The 22,465-nt window shown below is 40.6% G+C and overlaps 1 protein-coding gene across 16 annotated transcripts in view; it reads left to right on the forward strand.

Annotated features, from left to right (window-relative positions):
- SGCD (sarcoglycan delta) overlaps window positions 1–22,465 on the forward strand; it is a 365,120-nt gene that overhangs the window by 286,334 nt on the left and 56,321 nt on the right. For all 16 annotated transcript variants that reach the window (XM_068698499.1, XM_068698509.1, XM_068698507.1 and 13 more), the window contains 3 exons: window positions 2,509–2,596; window positions 4,988–5,107; window positions 19,772–19,844. In XM_068698499.1, the coding sequence (XP_068554600.1) occupies window positions 2,509–2,596; window positions 4,988–5,107; window positions 19,772–19,844 (281 nt within the window). The remainder of the gene's footprint in view (window positions 1–2,508; window positions 2,597–4,987; window positions 5,108–19,771; window positions 19,845–22,465) is intronic.

The raw sequence follows: 22,465 nt of genomic DNA on the forward strand, positions 1-22,465 counted from the left end.
ACCTCCTGTTATGAAAAACAGTAACAGAGCTTCAAAGCCAGCCAGTCATGGGGCTTGAATGATTTTTCCTACCTTAATTTGAACTATAAGGTTTCCTGGCCTTTTCAAAACACTCTGTGTTTACATAACTCCATAAACAAAAGTCAAATAGTGCAAATCAAAAACATGACCTTTCTGTGCTACATATCGTGTGTTTTTATAGTGGTTATAATCTCATCTGCAGCTATAGTTCATGCGGGTTGTAGCTATCTGCCTTTAAAAATATCCTTCATCTGTACATGTGAAATGAAAATATAGCAGTAAGCTGCTATCCCTAAGGGTGTTCAAATTAGGTCTCTGGTCAGGGCTGCAGTGAATTAATGCCAGAGGAGAAGGGTCTTCAGGTGAAGGTAATCCTTTATCTATGCTATTAACCATAAAATGGTAATCAACGTTAACTCCTAGGTGCTTGGGAAAAGAACACAAAAATTAATAAATTAAAAAAAAAAAAAAAAGCAAAATCATTACCAGTCATTTCTATTGCTCTTGGAACTTATTAATAATATTTCAGTTTCAGATACTGTAAAACATATCACAGAGGTTAGAAGGATGATTTGTCCTTATTTAGTGTATGAGGAGACAGAGACACCAAGAGCTTCTGAAATTTGCCCGAGGTCTGGAAGTTGTTATGTAGAATTCTCTCTTTTTATTATTTTTAGTTTTGCATTATAGTTTAGTTGCAAATAGTCCGAATGAAGCCATAATGGTCTAGCTATAACTGAACAAATAAATCCCATTTCTTCCTTCCTTTTTTCTGAAAGGCTGATCTCCTAGGTACATGCAGCACAAATACTTAAAGCCACAAATGTAATTATTGTGAATATTTGTTCACACGTGGGGTTGTTTTGGGTGGCATTTTTATGTGTTTTTTTTTTTTTTTTTTCTTCAAGCACTGCTGCTGGGAACTCTTCACCCATCACTACAAGTGCCTCTTGAAGCTCTGGTCCATCACAGGACCCCAGTGAGTGCATTTCTGTGCTCCTGTTATGCTTTATATGCAGGCAACATAGTCCTTCTGCCATGACCCAGAAAGATCGCATTTATACAAATATTTATTATATTCCTTATAAAATCAGGAGGCCAAGAGAATATGCCTGACCTATACACTCCTGAATGTTCATTCCTAATGGAAAGACTTCGAAGCAGTGGGAATAGACCTTGATGTAAGAAGTGCATGAACATCAAATTTTCACCTTCTTGCTGTTTTTCTTACTGTTGTATCCTCTCTACCAATCCTCCGGCTCAGTTGATTAAAGAATTTATTCAGCTGTTTGTTTTAGACATTATGAAGACATATTAGCAGTGAATTTCCACCTCACGTGTTAGACTTTTGGCTGGTTTAAGTTGGGGTCATCCTGTGTTTGTGCCTTAGGTGGCTAATGGCCCCTAAGAAAACCACCTGTGTGGACTGGGGCTGCCTGTAGAAAACACAAATTCCCAAGTGTCTTGGACACGTTTCCACACAGAAGGAGCCAGATGGTTTTCTCTGTGGGTTTTCTTTGGCTTCACTCTGCGGGAGAAATACCTGAGACGGATGGTGCCAGGTAGCTGTGTGGCTCCTGTGTGTTAACAGCTGCTCTAGCTTCTTTTTCAGAGGTATATTTAAAGCATAAAAATGAAAAATGGGAAGAAATCTGTGTGGTGTGGGGAAGGCTTCATGTCTTGTGTATCTCCAGACCTGATGAGATGGGTCTGGTATGAAGCAGTACGTGCTGGCTTCCCAGTCTGGATGGTGGTGGTTGTAAGTGCTGGATGGTTCATAAGTGCTTTGGGACCAAAGGTAGTTTCAATACGTTAATAAGGTTTTCTCATTCACAGCTCCCTGGGCACAGCTCACTCACATGTCCGTGAAGTACTTATATGCAATCACCCATCGTAGTCATCTCAAGCTGTATGCAGTATTGCAGATTTGACTGTGAAATGCACTGCTGTAATCAGCCTCCCAAAATACCCTGAACTTCAGGACGCTTAGGTCAGGTCCCATATCATCTGCATGTTCTAAATAACAGGTTGGTTGGTTTACACCAGCAATAAAGCTAACCATCCCTAAAACAAGGCTAGTCTCTAAGATGTTTTCTGAGCCAAAAAGAGGTGTGGAGTATCGTTTCAACCTGGACTATAAAAATTAACGCAGCATCAGGAGCTGACATAAATATAAGAGGTCTCAGAAAACTCTCCTTGCACCAGCATGCTTGGAGGAGGAGTGGAAGGTTGCAGGAAAGGTTTTGGGCTTCATCTGCTGCCCCTTCCAGATAAGCTTATTCTATTCTGGGTTACATCAGTACTGTGCAGTGATGGGACACACACAATCAACACACAAGAGTACAAGCATGGTAGCCTGGCACTTCAAACTCGTCCCCAGTTCTACAGTCGTTGATGGCAGCCCAGCAGCAGCCAGGTGCCTGGAGCAGGCTGGTTTCGGGCTGCCTGCCCCCATCTCACGTGCGTGCTCTCATGGTCTCGTTCCAGGGCAACCCACTGTACTTCCAGTCTGCCAGAAATGTGACGGTGAACATCCTCAATGAGAAGACTAAAGTCCTTACTCGCCTTGTAACAGGTAAGGAGGGGGAAAGGCTGCGTGGAGTTGTTAAGACGAGATGAAAGAGGGTGTGTTGTGGGATGCTGCGCTGGCTTCCGACAGCTCGCCGGAGGGGAGCCCAGGTGTCTTGTGAAGTACAAATGAAAACTTTGCTCTACTTTGTAGAAACAAAGCTAGAGACATAAAAGCTGTGCTGGAGAGGCAGCTGGCTGGTGCTTTCTGATAACGAAGCAGACCATCGTTTTCATTTGAAAGCCAATCCAGAGGCAGAAAGGTTAGTTGTACGACTTCAGGGTCAAGAAGAACGTATGCAGGCTGACATTTCTGTCATAACAGGCAGGATTTTCCTGAGAGTCTTTTAACTTGCCTAAGATCTTGGGAACTCTGCTGGTTGACTGGGGCTGGGTTCGGACACTCAGCAATTTAGAGCTTTTTATGCTCTTCTTCAGATGAAAACTGGTATTTCCAAGCATTAGTGTGTTTGATGGGTGTATGGGTGTTTCATAAATCCCCAGCACACAGCAGCCTTTGAATGGATGCATATATAATTTGGGTTGAAAGATGCTAAAATACTAATATATATAATATATATATGATATAGGATAGATATTTATTTATTGAGATTAATCTAGGGACTGGGAGAAGTATTGCTCTGTGGCAGAAACAGTAATCCATAAACATGTTGTTTCTATGTGAGACCAAGTTGTTTGGTTTGCTTAAATAACATTTTGGCCTCTAGTCACAGTATTAAATAATTAAATATGCAGCTTCAGTAAGCAATGATTTAAGTGGCATGCATGAAAATTGCCTGGAGGAAGGAAATAAATTCAACCCCAAGCTCTCAGATTCTCACATTGAAGAACTTGTTTAGTTTGTTGGTTCTGCATATATTTTCAAGAGGGTATTTGGTTCCTTTAAGTGCCTTAATTTCATGAGAGCTCAGGAGGATGTAGTCAGTGACGTCTGCTGGCATGATGTTGTGGTCACTGAGCTCATTTCTGCGTTTGGAACAGTTTTGGTTCATGAGTGGACTGAAGGTGTCATCCCGCGTTGTGTGTGCTGCACTGATCAGTATGGAGGCAGTTAATGAGTGAGACAAATCAAACATAAAGCTTGAAAGTACTTAATTTTCTCACAATGGCTGCAGTTGTTTTTTTAATATAAGTTTTGCTGCAGAATTAGATGTACAGGGATCTCACCTTTCTGCAGCCCAAACCACACACGTGACTCTGTGTGTGCCCTGATGCTAATACAGATGACCTGTGCAGGCAAACACTGTGTATAGATGGAGTTAGAAACTGCTTATAAGAAAAGACTCGCTTTTGAGAAATGAGACTAGTCAGGAAGATGGCAAAGTACAGCAAAGTCCAGTCACAGCTCTGTGCAGTGCATGATCCAGGGAGGCTGTGGACTGGGTTGCACAGGGCTGTTAGACGGCAATTTGTAAGAAGCTTAGCCTAGGTCAGGTAACAGAAGGGCCTGCTCTTTGTAGCCTTTTGGCCACAGACCTGCACAGAATTGCTTGTTTGGGCAGTTGATGTTTATCAGGCTCCACAACAAAATACTTTGCCAGAGGCTTTTCAGCACTGCACTGCACAGCAGCCTGCAGGAGAAGCAGTGGAATTAAAATAAGAGCTAAGATGTATTCATCTAAAAACTTTCTGAAATGTGAGAGACCCTGCTGTTCATCTGGGCCTGCGTACAGTTCCCTTCCCTTCGTGGCTCATCCTTCTGCAGGGCCAAGATGGAAATCCTCAGCACTTCCCAGGAGTTACCTCCCTGTGGAGGTGGGATCAAGCTCTTAAACTGCAGCTTTAAAGCAAAACACTTTTTCCTGTGGTGTTTGTTGTTGTTGCTGTTGTGGTGGTTTTAGTTTTTTTGTTTTTTTTGTTGTTTTTTTTTTTTTTAATTGGATGGTGCGTGACACCAGTATCATTTTAATACAGGCATACTTAACAGGCATGAAACCAAGAATCATTTGCACTTCAGCACCAGGAAAACATAGTCAGGAAGCAGAAGTCCTGATGCCTCTTACAGCTGTACCAATGCCTTCAAAGCGTGGTTACATTCATTGCTATTTCACATGTGGATCTGTCTTTCTGTTAAAATTTCCCAGCTATGCCGAACTTAATGGTGAATTTAAGACATGCATAAGCATGAAGAAAAAAAAAAAAAAAAGTTGAAATAGTTGAGGGGTTGTTATTTGGGTAGAAAACAGTGCCCTTTTCTCTGGAGAGGTCACCCTCTGAAAAGCACAGACGTCCCTGCTTGATGTGTCAGATGCAAGTTGTGCATGCAGAGCTGTTAGGGTAATCTCAGAAAATGGGGTTATTAAATGTATGAAGCTACTGTGTGATTTTCTTACACTTTTTCACTAAAAGCTTATGCTAAATCTCTTCTTCTCTCTAGGTCCCCAAGCAGTGGAAGCACACAGCCAAAAATTTGAGGTGAAAACCCTCTCTGGAAAATTGCTGTTTTCTGCAGATGACAATGAAGTAGTAGTTGGAGCAGAGAGATTGAGAGTTTTAGGTAAAAGATTACTTCCTAAATCGCTGTTTTAATATGTACCTCTTCAAATTTTAGAATAGTTTTGCCTGACTTTCCTTCATGCTTGTGGAAAGCTTCATTTGGATACAAAGCCTTTCACTGTCTTTAACACTTTGAATATTCCCCGGGGAGATAATGGTCAGGAGTTTCTGTCTGAGGAGTTTCTTAACTTGCACAACATGTTATTTCCTCTGCAGAAAAAAACTCCCCTGTAAGTGGTTTATCTGGAGTAGATTTAAAACCGGCTTTGGAAACTAAACAACTTTATCTCTTGAGTTTGGGTTGAGGGACAGTGTGGGATCACTGTAAGGATGCTTCCGTTGCTACAGTTGCTCTCTGCACTTAGGGAAACCTCAGGCTTTGTATTTTTAATTTCACCAATTTTCACCAGTTCCTTCTTCATTCTAAAGCAAACACTAAGGGGGAGACCTGCAGTGAAAATGTAGGTATGAACTAGGATCCCATATGCATTCTCCGAATAGTTTGCTGGCATTTATACTGATTAATCTTTCCTAAGCCAGATGTGAGACCATGTTGAGCATCTCTGAGCCATCTCCAGCTATGCTTATGAGTATGGTTAAATGTCTATGCATGGGATGAGAAACACATATTACCTGTGATGTGGCCTCCCCATCCCCATTTTCCTTTCAAGACAGACAGGGCAGCTTGAACGCTTCCTTTCCTATGCTGGGTCTGCCCCCCCAGCTGTCCTGCCTGCAACACATATTGGTAGTTCATCATAGAAACTGGGGATATACTTTGGGTTTGAGGTTGGGATTGTTTAATGTTTTGTTTGTTTGTTTGTTTGTTTAGAGAAAATAAAGTTCTGGTAATTGTAGAATTTTAAAATGCATTTGAGAGTTCTGAAATTACCTCAGAGGAACTTGAATTCTTTTGCTCTCCAGTTCAAGCCAAGCTTGTGTCTAAGTATCATAAATGAGACTTCATATCCAACCCTTAACATTTTTTGTTACCCTATGTGCTGCTCTAGATGGTTTCCTGTTTGTAGAAAGGCCAAGTGTGGCTCTTTTGACTTGTAAGTCACTGTTGGCACGTACTGGACCAGTTCATTCATCGGGTATACCAAAATTAGATGAGTTTTATTGGATAAATGTTGAACTTCAAAAAGTTACAAGTGTCTTTTTTTTAGTAGAAAACTTTGTAAAAGACCATTCAAAATATGTGCAGTATTTCAGAGCTGGGGAGTGTTTGTCACAGTCCATGTTCTACTAATCTCCCTTCACGCTGCACCCTTCAGAACTCTGTAATCATAGTCTTTGTGCAGGGTAGATGAATTCAGAAAGCAACTGTTTTAAGTGTTTTCCTGGAAAACTTAAAATGAGAGAGATTTATATAATTGATTCTTTGAAAAACAAAACCAAACTTTTACTTACAAATTACAAGTGCTCCTTTTCAGATTAGGTACTTGCAAAAATATTGCTTCTTATTTGATTTCTGCTTTGGAGAAACCTGCAATTATTTTTAATAGTTATTTTGAATTTCTGCCTTGTCTTAGTCTCCAGAATAAACAGCATCAAAAATATTGCTAGCCACTGTAGTGCACTTTATTTTTATTTTGCAACTGTGTGTTTCTTAGGGTTTATTTAGCTTTTGCAGAGCTATCAGAAAAGAAAAGGTAGAATGGTATCACAGATTATGTTACGTGGTGAATATTTCAATGACCTTGAACTGAAATGCTTTCAGAGTTCATGCTTGGCTTTGTTTTTCTCCAGCTTTGCTTCCCCAATCTAATTATAACTCCAAAAGTGGTTGCCATGGCTGTTTGCCATGCTGGGAAGTATTACACCATATGTTCATATTTCTTCCAGTGTTTTTGTCTGCACTTGAGGCTAGTCCAACTTGTAGTACACAGACAAATTCCTTTGATCATTTTTCTGGTGTTTGGGATCTCAGGTGCTGCCGGTATGTGTCTGCTGACACCTATCTACACTATGTAAATAATCTCAACTTGTTCTTGTTATTGCCGAACACGTACTTGTTACAGAAGGAAGTGTGTGTCTGCAATCTGGCATGAAAGTCATCTCGCAGAGGTTAGAGCAGCAGTTATTGGACCTGTGGCTAGCTTTTAATCTTGTTAACGATAATTACTTTTTTCTTTGTATGCTCTTCAAAGTTGATTCTGAAAGTTTGTTCTACAAAGTAATGCTGAAGCTTTGACGTGAGACAAGGGTTGCTGTTTTTTTTTTCGGAAATAGACTCTGTTTTGGGTAGCTAAAGGAGTTTTCAACATTAGCAAGGCATTAAAAAAGGAGGAATATACAGAATTATTGATAACAAATAGATACAAGTAGGATGTATGTTACGTTTGATGGGGATTCAAAAATTGCATTGTATGGATGGTGCAGATTATCAAATAAAAGTGCTTTTTATTTTAATTCCTTTTGGAGGGGTTATTTCTGAATTTTAACAACTAAAGGACACAGAACGACAGAGCTGATCTTCTCTGCTTTGCTTGCATGATACAGTTGGGAGTACTTCGATTATTGTGTTTGATTTAGTGAATCCCATCAAACCTGTCATCATAGACGAGACTGGAGGACAACAGGAACTTCTGTTTGAACACAAGTGCAGTTCTCTGAGCCCTTTGGCCATGGTCAGCTCTGATATTATCTACATAAGCTTTTCCAGACACAAGCACAATTTCCCTCTGCCCCACTCAAAGCCAAGCGGGAGCTCAGCAGCTGTCCAGATGACTCAGGAAGGAGCTCGTGTTTGCCCATAAAAAGTCATGTAGAAACTGAGTCTTTTGCGAAATCTGGCTTGCCCTTTTTATTCCAAGCTCATTTTTCAGTGCCTGCAATTGCCCAGCTGTCTCCTCCACTCTCGTCCAGGGATAGGATGGCAACACATCCTCACTTTCAGCGTTACTTTCTTTTACAGTCCTCACTCCTGTAGCATTTGAGCAACTCATGATCTTTGAAAAGATACTACCATAAATCTCAGAGCAGTTCTCACACCTCTGAACTGCAACTCTTTGTTTCTTTTTGAAAGGTTTAGATTTTGAAGGCAGACTCTGCTGCCACTCTTCCAAACAGATGGCACTGTGGTGCTGCTCAAGGGGTGCTGCGTGGCACAAAATGCCTGGACTGAGCCCACAAACCTTCTTCCCTGGGCTCGCCTTTGCCATGCTCAGTGGTCTGCTTTGGTAAAGACGGAGTAGATGCAAAGCAGTGCCTCGCTGGATGTTCCCTGTGGGCTCATAAACACATACGGTCTGCATTATGGGAGATGAATGAGCTGGTCCTAATTGAATTCGCATGTGGTTCGTCATACGGCGGTTCCCCTTCCCTCCGCCTCCCTCCGCCTCCCTCCCGTCAGAACCGAAACATGTTCAGATCGTGTGAAAAATGGTTCATAAGAAATACTCCTTAGTTAAAAGAGCATTAAAAATAACTTTGATATACATTAATTACCAATTTCATTTAATAGCATATTGAACATTATAGCATTTATAAACAAAGGACAATCATAAAGCATTATTCTGACTGTTAATTAGCTCTATTTATTCTCCAGATTAGTTTTTAAATATGCCCTCTAGATGCCACTTGATACTAATTAACAGAGTTACATTATTATCTCTATACAAAAGCATTTTTAATTAAATCTAAAGCAATTTAAATTAGCATGAGTTTTTACAGAAATTAAAATCTGGTCAGATGCTTAATTTAGCCTTATAAGACAACATCTGATGACATGCCAGTGTCAGTTCTCCCAAGGGCCATGACATCTCTTTTGGAGATTATTTTTTGAAGTTTGTGTTCAGGGCAACTTGCCAGGGTACTCTGGTGTTTAATATTTATGATGGATTTATAAACTGATTTTTTAAAGACTAAAATTTGTAGGCAATCCACACGCATTACAATGAGCTGAGCTGAAAACACAAAGGATGTATTCTTACAGGCTTTTGTGTTCCCTGCCTTTGAGTGGTGGAGGATGGTTTGCATGAGAGGTAGGATTGCATGGGTTGGACACTGTCCCGTTGCATATCAACCACACTTTTTAATCTTTCCTAAGATTGCCTTTTTCCTTGTGATAAGGATAGGATCAATTACAAAGCTAAAAGGTTCCTAGTCTGTAATAGAAGAATGTGAGGATTGTTCCAAAAAATTGATCCCACACTGGATGTTTGGAAAATGTACTTCTCACTCAGACTTTTATACCACCATAGCATAACTTTTCTTCTAATGTAACATAATAGCAGAAATTTGGCTAAGGCCTTTCTCTATGGCAAACCCTAGCTCAATTAGTCCGGCTTTCATTTTTCTAGGCTCTAAACCTGCTCTTTCTGCATGTGAAGCATGTAAGTGCTGGCCACTAAGGAGACTTTCAGAGACATTAGTTTGAGAGTATTTTTTATACTAGTTTCTCTTCAGCTGCCTGGGAATGCACCTGAAAAGGGGAATCCACCGTTGAAATGTTATTGCAAATTTATCAGTAAATTTGGAGTAACTGATCACGAGGCATGTTTCTAGCATTTTGTTTATGAGAGGTATATATTAAGGACTGTAAAGGTTTAAGAGGAGAAACATCACCAGTTAAAGCCACATAGCCCATGCTTATTATTGAAGGGTTCACTGCATGACTGTCGTATAGGAAGATCTGTTTAAATGGGAGGCTTTGGGTTGGGGTTTTCTGTTGCTCGGGGTGAGAGGATAACTTGTTCTGTGCTTCACTTTCTGCTCACAAGTGCTGGGTTTTAGTACCCATGGAAGGGTTAAAAAAAAAAAAATGTAATGTCTTTAACATTCTTGATTTGGACAGAAGGAGAACACCACGTATGAACATGTTTAACACGTGTGTCTGTGCAAACTGGCCCTGCTGTCTTAAAAGCTTCACATCCACAGACATTTTTAGGGAGAATTGTACCAGCTTGATCTGGGAGGAATAAGAGATATCCTGCAGAATTGCTGTTGCAATACCATCCTTGTTAAAGAACTCTGTTCATGTTTCCTTAATATTACAATTTTAGTAGCTTCTTGACATGCTCTTTCTAGCTTGTGTTTGCTGCAATATTTACAGCAGAGTAACTTTAATGAGTACAAGAGCAGTTATATTTCATGAAAGCCATCTGCAAGGCTATTTGACTGGTATCAGTCATTTTGGAAGGTGGTGTAAGATAGAAATTTTACAACTTCCAGGAACTACCACCCATTTTTGCTGCCCGCACCCTTCTTCAGAAATGATTGCTTATGGGTCAGGACATGCACAGTTGCCCTTACAGCAGCCATTATGGTTGCAAAATGGTATTTTGCCGATTTGTTTATTGCAGACTGAGGAACTTTTGTAGCCAAATGTTGAAATCAGACCTGAGCCAAAGAGGAAGCAGAACTTTCTGGCTTCACCATTGTGTCTGCTGCAACTTTGTGCCTGGGGGTAAATGGCAAGCTTGGATCTTTGTGTTGTGGAAAAAAAAAAATACAAAAAAATGTCCTTTCTACAGGCTTGTAGGTGGCTGTTTCAGGAGAAACAGTGATACAATATTCATTTTTTTTGCAGATTGAAATATTTTACGACTGCTATTTTTTTCCTATGCAAAAGCAGCTGAGAGGGAGTTGCATCTTGCAACTGACTCAAAGCTGGCTTGGTGCAGCCGAAACATGGCTGTGGCACCGTGCTGTGCTTCTGGAAGCAAACACGGTACCATCAGCCCTGTGTCAGAGGCCCTTCCCAGTTCATCCAGTTGCAAATGAGCTCCTGCTTGCTCGAGCTGCTTCAAAGGCACCTGGACACAGCAGTTGCTCCAGAGCTCCCTTCTGTGCTCTTGGCAGGAGAAACAAGTGTGTCGTGACCGTATTAGCCATGCTGCTTGCGAGGTTTGGACAGGCATTTGACCTTTTGCTGAAGATGTATGAACTTCTTTAGGAAGCGGTTATGAACACTCCCTATTCACTCTCTGTAGGTAATTAAGCAGTAATACTAATGCAGTCCTGAAGCAACTGCCAAGCTGTCGTGTGGTCATTGGTCCTACGGAAAAGGGACAGAGAATAAAATAATGAAACTAGGAAAAGATGCTGACAAATGCAGGTGAAAGATTTCAGCACAGGCATCACCAAGGCTGGAAACAACTGTCTGTAGCGTTCAGACATGGCAGTGGAGTTTCATCATATCTCTTTGCACTCATTGCATTGCTGTGGTGCTGAAAAAAAAATCTTGTTTAGCAAAAGTAAGGAGCAGTACGAAAAAATAACATTTTTCTGTCAGTGATTAAAACCGCAAGAAAATTCTTCTTTGCTCTCAGTTAGGAATTGTGCTGTTGCTGTATCAAACTAAAAGTCAGGCATGAGAAAGTGATTTAATCTATAATCAGAAGTGACAGAGAAGGGATTCAAAACCCTTACAGAAAAAGAAAAAAAAAAAAAAAAAAAAAAAAAAAATGATTTGGTTGAACTGGGTTGTTTATTCCTCCCAGAGATTGGGGTGGACTTTTTGGATTCTTGCTTAAAAAAAAAAAGAAAAAACTCTTTCTCCCATTGTATTACGGAAGAAATTAAAATGACCAGATCTTGAACAAACTTGCAATTCTCAAATGAACCCTTTGCTTACTTCAGAACCCTTTGCTGCCTTGAGGGCAATAGGTATATGTAGGTATATCTGTTGTCCATTCCTTTTAATGGTGAAATCAAATAACATTGCCCTTCTTCTACAAAATCCACTTATCCAGATTGTAAACTTGTCTTTTGTTGGGGAGAACAATGTGTGTCGGGAGGGAGATATACCAAGATTTTTTTTGCGTGTTTGCTTTTACTTCAAAGTACATCCCAGGAAAAAAGGCTAGAATTTATGTAAAGTGTATAGGCTTCTAGTCCAAGCTGAAATGTGTGTTCAGATTGTGTTACCTTAATCCTGTTTAAGGAAAAAGAAGAATCATCCACCATCAGATTAATATTGATTAAATGTCACAAGGATTATGAAAGGAGCATACTGTACACTTACCAAGCACTGAAATCAAGTTTAAAAGTGTGGCAGATTTATGTTTTATTTCCTAAGTGTCTTCCCCAGCCTTCACAACCCTGATCTGTTTGAAGCAGAAAGAATATTCTCCTTGATAAATTTCCACTGGGTATTCCCACTTCAGGTGCTCTCCTGAGTTTCTTTGCAACATTACACAAGAATGCCAAGAACAGCTTCAAAGGAATTCAGTGATGACATTGCTATTGTTGAGCTGCAGAAAGTGTTGAAGGACCCAAAAACTACAGGAGATGGAAATATCTAGAGGTCAGTGTAGGTTGTATCAACTCTTCTTCATATGTATTTTCTCAATTTGGGTACAAGCCCTTCATTTCTTTTATATTATTCCCTTTGTATTTCTCAGACAATCAGCCACTGAAGCTAGGCTGTTGAAGTTCAACATGTCTACAGCCACACGCACCACTAATGATCTGCATGCTCATCTTAGAGCTTTCAGCTCATCTTATTGTTTGCAAGTTTTCTAGCTCAAAAGCAGGCTCCATTTATTTCTTAGGACTATGAGTCAGATAACTTCTTCTCCTCCACCCAGCAGAGCTGGTGGTGCTGGAGTCACAAGGAGTTCCCATCTGGCATGACTCAACCACAGCCCAGTGAACAAGGGTTGATTCACTCCCCATGTGCATACAGTGCCAAGACAAAAACATGAAGTTTGTATCCTTCAGATATAGATGTGAATGAGACAAAAAGATATTTGCTAACAGATTCTAAATAAATAATATTGCATTTTTATTAAAAACACATTTGATGCTGTACATGATTCATTATATGGATTGTCCTTAAAAGAACAACTCCCCAACACTTTGACAGTGAAGGTAATCAGACAGACCTTTGAATAAACCATTTTCATCCTATACTAGAAAGAAATATGAATGAAGCTTTATGTCTTTTGTTCAATGCAGTGGCTTAACCTAGCCATGTTATTATTGTTAGGCCCTGAAATAGCACTCATTGATTTCAGATTTGATGGGATTCAAGGGGAGCAACAGCAATTACTATGTTCATCCATTTAAAAACATAAATTAGGGATGAATAAGGCTTTTAAAGCTAGGAATTAAAAGAAGTGGGCACAAATCATTTCTACCTATATTGTATTGGATTTACTTCCTGGACATCTGTTTGCCCAGACACCTTCCTGAGACTACCACATATTACCCCAATGAGACTTACAGAGGAGAGAACCTCATCAGATGAGTATTTTCATGAACAAATTGCTGAATGCGTCCTGATCAATAATAGTGGGAATGAAGGTAGCTTCTGGAGATCATCAGCATGCTATACATTGCCTCTTGACTTTAGCTAGGAAAAAAAGTCAGAGCAAATCTTTTTTCTTCTCCCCTCATTTGCACAGTACTATGTTAAGGTAGTGTGCTAAGGAAGACAGACTTAAGCCAACTTAATCACCAAGTTTGTCACAGGGCTTTGAGATCCCGGTTTCATTATAAAACAGTGATATGTAATATTCAGGTGTACTTTGGATCTGGAATTATTACTTGAAGAACACACGGAGTGGGAAAGGAAAGCGTCCTTTACAAAGAAAAAAAAAAAAAAAGGAAAATGAAGGAAAGTGGGGAATGGCTAACCAGGTGTATTTCCACCTGAGTGGAAACCTGATTTTTCTCCCTTCGTGTTCTGTTCACCCCCGAGTGCTGTTCAGCTGATTGACACCTACCCTTGACAGCAAGAGCATCAATCATTGGTCTAAAAATATCTATCGTGACTTTGCATTTGGACTCTTCTCTCTGTTCCAGCTGATAACAGTGGAAGTCTAGAGCAACAGTTTTGTACAGAGGGAGCAGGATGTGAGCAGTGTCTTGTCACAATGGCAGGAGCCCAGTTCTGGCTGGAGGGAGACACCTTGCACTAGGGAAGGTGCCAGGACAGTGTCATGCAGCTCAGGAACCTTTGCAGGGCACAGGAAAAACAAAAGGCAGCTGGGCAAGCTCAACTGTTGGTTCCCACTTTCCGTTGGTTGGATTTGTTGCTGGCTAAGAAGATGCATGATCTAGCTGAGATTTGCTCCTTTCTTGGGGCATTTGTAATTTCTTTCTCTCCTACAGATTTGCTGACATCCAGCCATTACTGAGGTCACACCAGAGCCTTTGCCTTGCTGGGATGTTAGTAAACTCCCATATTTTTTCTCACAAAGCTCATGAGATTGATCAGTTAATTCCAAATTGGACGAAGAGGGCTAACGCTTCAAAAGATGCTCTTCAGCAGGAGACTGGTAGACCAACATATAGATACTTAACGTAACACTTCTGCTTTGTTTCAATGCAAAACTGGGACTAAAAATAAAAATAAAAAAAAAAATAAGAAAAAGCCCACCCCACTGACTATTTTTGTTGTTTCCACATTGGAAACAGTGAGGGCAGCTTGCCATGCCTGGCATGTGCTCTGCAGCAAGAAGACAGTGTCGTCATGTGCAAGAACTGAAGCTGCTGAAGCCACGTGTTGGTGGCACTGTAGGCTCCCACAGCAGGTGCAGAGTAGAACGAGGGAGGCAAAAAGAGATCCAGAAGCTGGATGTAACTCCAGCAGCTCACTTGTGGTGGTCCAACCTCAGTCAGGCTTGTCTACTGGATGTGGCAGTGGGCTTCTAAGAAACCTGAAGTGCCATGGAAAAGTCAGTCTTACTTGGCAGACCTGTTCTCGTGTGGTCTTTCTTTCGATTCTCAAAGAAAAGAAGACAAACACAAATAAAACCAAACAGAAACAAAACTGAGACTGAACACTGAACGTTCCCTTGCTATAAAGCTCTTGCGTTCTGTTCTCACATGAAGTGAACTCATACAGGGGTCCTGGACATGTGTTCCCCAACACCTTATGCACCAGAGGGGAAAAAAACATTCACGGAGTGAATCTTTATGGAGATTCAGAACACTTTCGGTAGATTCTGTCATATGCTTTATAAGATCCTGACTGATTGTGTGGAATTAAGTTATTGGGCAGAGAACCAGCTAATGGAAACACATTGATGAAATCATTTTTGAGGGACATTAAATGGAACTTAAAATAAAGCTGAAATGGCTTTATGGATTTTTCAGTCAAACTGTTTATGAACATTTATTGGTGGTAAATTACAGAGTGTCAGAAGAAGGAATCAGTAGGTATGGCTTTTAATAGAAGTCGCTCAGATATAATACTGTGAGAAAGAACAGTTTATTGCTTAGGGATGTATGATACAGTATGTTTAAATACAAATTGAATGATTGTTTTCTCCTAACTGTCTTTGGCCATTTGCAGGTAAGTTGCCTTTAGCAGCAGCAAGTCTCATAAGCTGAAAAAATATTTTCTGTAGTTTGCAATGAAATGGAAATTTTATACTATGCATTTTTTGTGGTAGATAGCAGATTTTTTAATAATATAACTCAGGAAGCAGACACTGTTATACAATAGTTAATTTAAATTTGCTTTATGCTTAGTAAAGGAAGAAGAAGGATATAGTAGCTTTGCCTGAGAAGGGAGATTGTAACAGCTAATTCTTGAACAGTGGGAGGCACGCATTAGTACTGTTTGCCAAAACCCTCATTCCTTGGGTAGGGAATAGTGAAAATATGTCTGTGGGAGTGCAAGACTGGAAGGCACCTTCTGGTCTTGCAAATCTTGTCCCCTCGTTTTGAGATTCCACACCTTATAATCGTGATTTTGTCAAATCTGTTGCTGTCTGTCACATCTACTCTAAGAGAAAAGCTGTTTCCATTTTTTACTCCCCTGGTGGCTAGAAAACACCTCCTTATCTTCCAAAATGTATTTGGGACTAGTTTATTGATATTTGCTTTCGTGCCAACATTGGCCTGTAGCCAGTAGTTCTTTTTCCTTTGTGTTATTTATCCTCCTAATGTATTTATACATAACATTCATATCCTTCTTTCATTGTCATGCTGCTGAACTAAAAAGTCAAGTCCTTCTAGTCTTTTGTAGGATAGGTATTTTCAATTTCTGATATCAGACAATATTTCCCTTCTCTGCACTTTCCTCAAATGATGATGAGCTGGAGGCTGCTTAATAGTTCAAGGATTCACTGGTGATTCTTAATAAATGCGATTTTTGATTTTTTATTTTTTTTTATATATTTCTATGTTCCCTTTCAGTTTAATGGTTTCCTTCCCTTTGGCCCCGGCCTGCTGCTATGACTCATAAGTAGCCCTTGGCCCCTTTATGGGATGTTCCCATCCAGGAAGCATCCAATATGGAGAAGAAATCCTCACTACTTTCTAAGCATATGGCCTTAGATTCATATTTTTATCTTTCACCTTCTCCCTCTCTTCTTCCACTCCCTAAGTTCATTCATTTATTTTTCCATGACATCCCAATCCTCCTCTGCAGACCCAGCATGGCCTAATTCAGTATCAACAGCATATTTCCCCCAAACTTTCCTTCTTTTTGTGCCAAGGCCTTTAGTAAAAATTTTAAATGAGGTCACTTCCTCCAGCCTAACAACTTCTCTTTCAACACAGTCCAGCACTGATGTTATCATAGCCTGGCTGGGGACTTCCATAGTGGCCAAGAGCCAGACTTTGACACAAATGTCTGTATGGAGGACATCTGGGGAGCTGCCGATCTCCCAGGCAGAGACTGAGGCTCTTCATTGTGCAAGAGAGAGGGGTGGTGGCATTGGGCACACTTGAGGTATATACAATGTCAGGTAGGCCAGAAAAGATTAGAGAATGGGTATTTACGGTTTCTCACAGTCCAAGGCAGAACAAGCATCCAGTGAAATCAGCAGGCAGCAAGCTGAAACCAGAAGATGAACTTCTGCAAAGTATTTAGTCCAGCTGTGAGTTCCTTGGTACAGAACTGGGGATAAATAAAATGATAGTGAGGTACAAAAAGAGGTGAGAAAAGCTTGTTGGTGTCTCTCCAGTGGTCACAGCCAGCTCAAGGTGTCCCTCAGCTGCTGGCAGCCAGAGTCAAGGGAGGCATGGGATGGCTCAGTCCTGGTTCCTCAGCATCCCCTTGTGGCTGTTGTCCTACACAGTGACAGGGACAGGCAGCCCTGTGGGAGAGCTCGTGTTCTTAAGAGGGAATAATAAGAGGTGATACTGTCAAGGCAGTGAGCCTTATCAAGGTAGGTAGCCTTCACTTCTAATTCATATCAAAAGGGTGAAAAAGAGATTTGGAAATCTCATTCCTGTTCTCAGTGCATAAAGGACTCTTCCATGGATTTGGGAATGATGAACAGAGGAAAAGAGGGTGTAAGATCTGTATGAAGGGAAAGGAAAATGAGATAGATGAAAGGAATAAGAGGGTTTCTTTATTTTCGGCCTTCCTGAAATGACTACATCGGAGTCTCCATTGGTTTTGTTTCCAAAGTTACTTCCTGTGTTCAAAGAAAATAATGAACATCTGGAAAGTTCCAGGTCATTAGAAATATGCAAAAGTTTTCCCTTATTCTTCAGACAGTTCTGGTTACTTGCGGATCATACACTTAGTGTGTAAAACTGGCATAATACCCGCATAAACAGAGTCATCAAATAAGCAATGCAAGTGGAAAGGGTGCAAGAATATCTATCTGCATCTCTCCAGCTTCACTTTCTCATCTTTCTCACCTCAAAAATCATTGTGCTATTATGCAGATATGTGCAGGCTGTGTCTTTTGCTAAGTTTCATTGCAAAGCTAATAACCAAGGCAATTGTGTGGATAAGCAGAGACTTAAATCATTTGGAAACTGTTGAGAGAGGACAGATCAGATAATAATAACCTTCATGGTTGGCAAGTTACAGCTGCTTTTGACAACTTGTAACAATGAAGACTTATAGTAAAGTTAAGAGCTAAATATCTGTATTGGGCCATAGGATCAATTTCAATTCCCAAGTATAAAGCCTCAAACTTTAGGCTGCTTTTGTCATCTTTGAGATTACTTTGCTGTTCTCTCAGTTAAAAAGTAGGAGTTGCTTTTTGTTTTACAGAGTGCTTATTTTTATTCTGATTTTCATTTAACACAGTGGGATGGTTCGGTTAATCTATTTCACTGTAAGGAAGGAGCAGTCATGTGGAAGCCACGTGTGTTTCTCACCTAGAACAGTAGTTACAGAAGGATGTTGTGTTCGTGTGTTTTGCATCATCTCAGAATATTTTTTTATTCTGTAGTGCTGACTTCCAGAGTGCACAAAGGTAACAAATTTAATAGCACATCTTAAGAAAAATCTCAAATAGTGTATCTAAAAGATCTTGTCAGGATCTGCAGTTGGCACCAATAGCTTTATCAAAGAAAAAATTAAGGATTTTTTTTTTAATGCCACCGTTAAAGTTTGCATTGGATAATTGGTCACATTGAATCTGAATACAAGACTGTAGGTCCAGATTCAGGAATATACTTGCTCACTGAGTAGGCAGCTATATTGTAGAGATCAAGAAACATAAATTTCTAGTGCACTGGTGTGGGTAAGACTATCATTCACATGTGTTAGCTGTGGAAGTTTCAGTGGGAGCAAGAAAGTGCCGCTGTGCTGCATGGAGCGGTAGTGACACCCCTTGGGGACTCCTGCACACAGCCCTGAGGTCTCGAGTGTTTTAGAAGTGGAATGGGTTCAGAAAAGGAGCAAGAAAAAGCCCAGAAAATGTGAATCGTTCATGTTCACAGGGAATGATTTAGAAAGATGCAACTTTCCAAGAGAAAGTTGAGGTGGTTGGGTCCCCATCAGTAACCAGCTACGGAAGTTGGGGATTTCTGTTCATGCAGGACCTATTGGTTGGCATACAATGGCACGAGAAAATGTAGTGGCTGAAAGCTGGTGTGAGACCAATTCAGGTTGGATACACATTTAAAAATTGGAACAATTAGACAGGAAAGGCTTACCAGAAGACGACATAGGCTGTTTTTGGCTTAAAAATTAAATAAGAAGAGCACATCTTCCTCAAGAGACAGTCACAAAATATGGACCTGATGCAGAAATGGCTGGGTGAAAACATCCAGCCTGTGTAATGCAGGTGGTCATATCAGGGGATCACAGTGATCTGAAACTCACGAAAGCTGTTTAATATTACCTAGCAGTTTGCAGCTCGTAATCTAAAAGCACTCATCAAATTGGGATAGTGCTGTCCGCCCCACTGTTTGTACAAGAAAGGGGAAATGTGCAGAAGCTAAATGACTTCTGGGTCTCATGTCAAACGAGTGGCTGGACTGGGACTAGAACCTTGTCTCCTGCCTGCTTGTGCTGCATTTCAGCCAGAGAACACCTCCTTCCTTTTCCCCAGGAAAAGCGCAGCCTGACCTGAGACACTTCCAGTGACTGAGCCGAAATTTGGTTTTCTCCTTTGAGTATCTCTCAGAGCAAAAGATAATTTCTTGACATGCATGCAGGTTCATTAATGCAGGATGTAGCTGGATTAGAAATCTGGTTACCAAGGGGGTATCTTTTCCAAGCTCACTGCATCAGCTGGGTCAGCAAACACTTCACACGCTCAGGGTACAAGCAGCTGCTTTTTTTTTACAGCCAGGAGTGCAGGTTGCAGGCAATTCCCAGTTGTAATCAAGGCAACCAATTTCAGGTAATCAAGGTCTGGCTTTTCCTGGGGACAGAAGCGATGTGTGCAAGAGAGAAATGGGGTCAGGGAATGGGTTAAATTGCACCTAGGTATGATTTGACAATCACTCCCCTGATAACAGCTTATAATGTTTACAATTTGTCTTCTGTTTTGTTTTGTGATTTCAGGAGCAGAAGGCACAGTGTTCCCTAAATCTATAGAAACTCCCAATGTCAGGGCAGACCCCTTCAAGGAACTAAGGTAAACTTTGGAATATGGTTTAACGGTAACTCAGGGGCACCTTGCTGGAGTTGTGCATATTGCTGGGCATCATTTCTGCTTTTGCACAGGAACTTGGGCTTTGCTTTGGCTGGCATCACCAAGGGGATGCCATGAAAGAGAAGGGATCTTCCATGTTTTTGTCTAATGTGACCAAGCTAAAGGCAATCATGGGTAATGAGAGCATTGTTTCTCCTCTGTAACACACTCTGCTTGCCCTGAGCTCAGCCTTTGCAAAGAAATAGAGAAATCTTTTGCTGGTTGTGCAGGGAGGTATGGGAGTCTCTGCTGAATCACAGGGTGTAAAAATAGCCAAAATGGTAATGCTCTCCAGCATTATCTGTCTTGAAGAAATGCAAATCCTCTCTGACCTACACTGGGTCTAGCTGTGCACGTATGTCTCTGCTGAAACTTCCAGAGATACCTCTTGCTGACAGCAGTGTATCAGGAGGGAAAAAAATGCACAGTTCTGAGAACCAGCTTTCCTACAAATTAATGCTATACATTATATAAAATAAAATATTAAAAACAAATAAAATATAAAAAAATAAAAAGAAAAAAGGTCACTACAGGTTAGTTTTGATGACTACTCTCTGGAAAAAAAAAAAAAAAAAGATCATATGATGACTAAATCTGCAGTGAACCTTCTAGCCAAAAGGGCTGTAGGGGTTTTTCACCAGTGCTCAAATTATTCTTGCTTAGAAAGACAGAAAAAATGGAAAAGGACATCTTGTCTTTATATCTTGGGTTGCAAACACTCCTCTCCTGGAGAATGGTGGGGATAAAACAATCTTCAGACAGCTGAAGTTGTGTGCAAGCACTGCAGATTTGCTCCGGATGCACAGAGATGGGAGACAACCTCTCATTAACTCTCTCTGCTTTGATACTGGGGGTAGTTGTGGTCCAGCCTAGATTACCGTGAAAGATGAACAACATCCTGGCTGCCTTCCCTTGTGTCCATCACTAGCTTTCAGTTTCTCTCCAGAAACACTCTAATTGTTCCCAATCTGCACTCTGGGGATCACATGTCAGACCAAATGTGCACCGGTGATGTGACTCAGTTCATTATGAAAGTTTGTTCTCTTTCTCAGAGTTGTGTCATAAACACCACCTTGTGTTTTTTTTTTCAACATTGGTATACTTCCTTTAAAAATAAAGAAGAAATTAGGTCTTTGGTCAGCCTGCTGTGCAGCTGCTGGGGCAGCTCCAGGGGCTGCTGTGGTGGAAGGAGCCCCAGGAGGGCAGGGGGGGGTTGTGCAGGGCACACATGCCCTCCTTTCCTCCAGGAAGAGCAGGCGAATGAAGCACTCATGAGCTGGGTGGAATTGTGGGTGAGGTTCAAGTGGCAAAGGCTTTCTCACTCAGCCAATCACTGCAGATATTTTCAGGAAAAGAAAAAAAAAAAAAAAAAAAAAAAAAGATCAAATAATAAGATCATGTATTGTATAAAATATCCAGCAGCATCAAAATGATTTAGACAATCAGGTCCCATTTCTGGTAGTGATTTAGGTCCAAGTTTGTGCTTGCTTAGGAGTTTTCTAAATGTGGGAAGGGAATTTAATCCAAATAAATGTAAGATGTCACATTAGAGAGGACAAATGTAAATTAAAGTAGCCTTAATCTGATTGAGTATGCTTCTGTTCCAAAGAGAATTAAGCTAAATGAAATTGAAATGAATTAATGGTGGTATCCATGCAAGGGGTTGATCAGTATATTCGATCTGCTTTAAATTCTTGTTATTTCACTTGTTCTAAGTAGAAAGCTGTCGGATAACTGGCTTTCTTTGAAATTAGTGGACTGTCTGAAAAAAAATAATCATGTTTTAAAAATCTGGTGATTTTATTTTAAGGGAAAATAATTGAAATTTAGTAGGACTTAACTTTGGAAAAGGACCCAACAGGTCCCAAAATATTTTATGTGCTCCTAAAAATTTTATCTTGGCAAAAGATGGATGCTTTTTCCACCACACTGAAAGGAAAAGAGGCAAGGGTAGCATTGTGTAGAGAAAGTAAGGTTTCCTGAGAGCAAATGCTCTATTCCTCCCCAAACCAAGACCCATCCTTCTCTCTCTACATGTATGCATGCCCAAGTTTGTTGGAGCACTGCCTGCCTTTTAGGTGAAACGGATCCTGTTGGGTGAAGCACAGAGTTCTTACAGGGGTGACATTCTTTGGCACCCTCCTGTTTTGATAGCAGTGTATGTGCATAAGGTGTCCTTTTAGCCTCTTTTAAAAGATGCTTCAGGGAAATGGGACTGAATGAGGTAGCTGCCTACGGGTCTAGAGCTGTTATCTGTTACCACTAGGAAAACAGCATTATAAACATGGACTCAGTGGCTGGCTTGACACTAAAAGACCTTTTCTTGTAATAAATAGTACCGACCTTTCTTTCCTCCTTCGGCTGAAGTTCCTGGGAAGAAGGTGCACGGTCTGTTATTGTGGGCTGTCGCCAGCACCTCAGTCACTGTTCCTAGACCAAACGGCTAAGATTAGTTACATGATTGATCCATTTGCTCTTTTCAGTGGCGTAGAGACTCCCACTTTTTCTTTAGGAGACTTCAAAATAAGGTGACAACGACTGTCACTAACAGAAAGAGAGGAGAC

This window comes from Anas acuta, chromosome 14, assembly GCF_963932015.1.
Source record: "Anas acuta chromosome 14, bAnaAcu1.1, whole genome shotgun sequence".
NCBI lineage: Eukaryota > Metazoa > Chordata > Aves > Anseriformes > Anatidae > Anas > Anas acuta.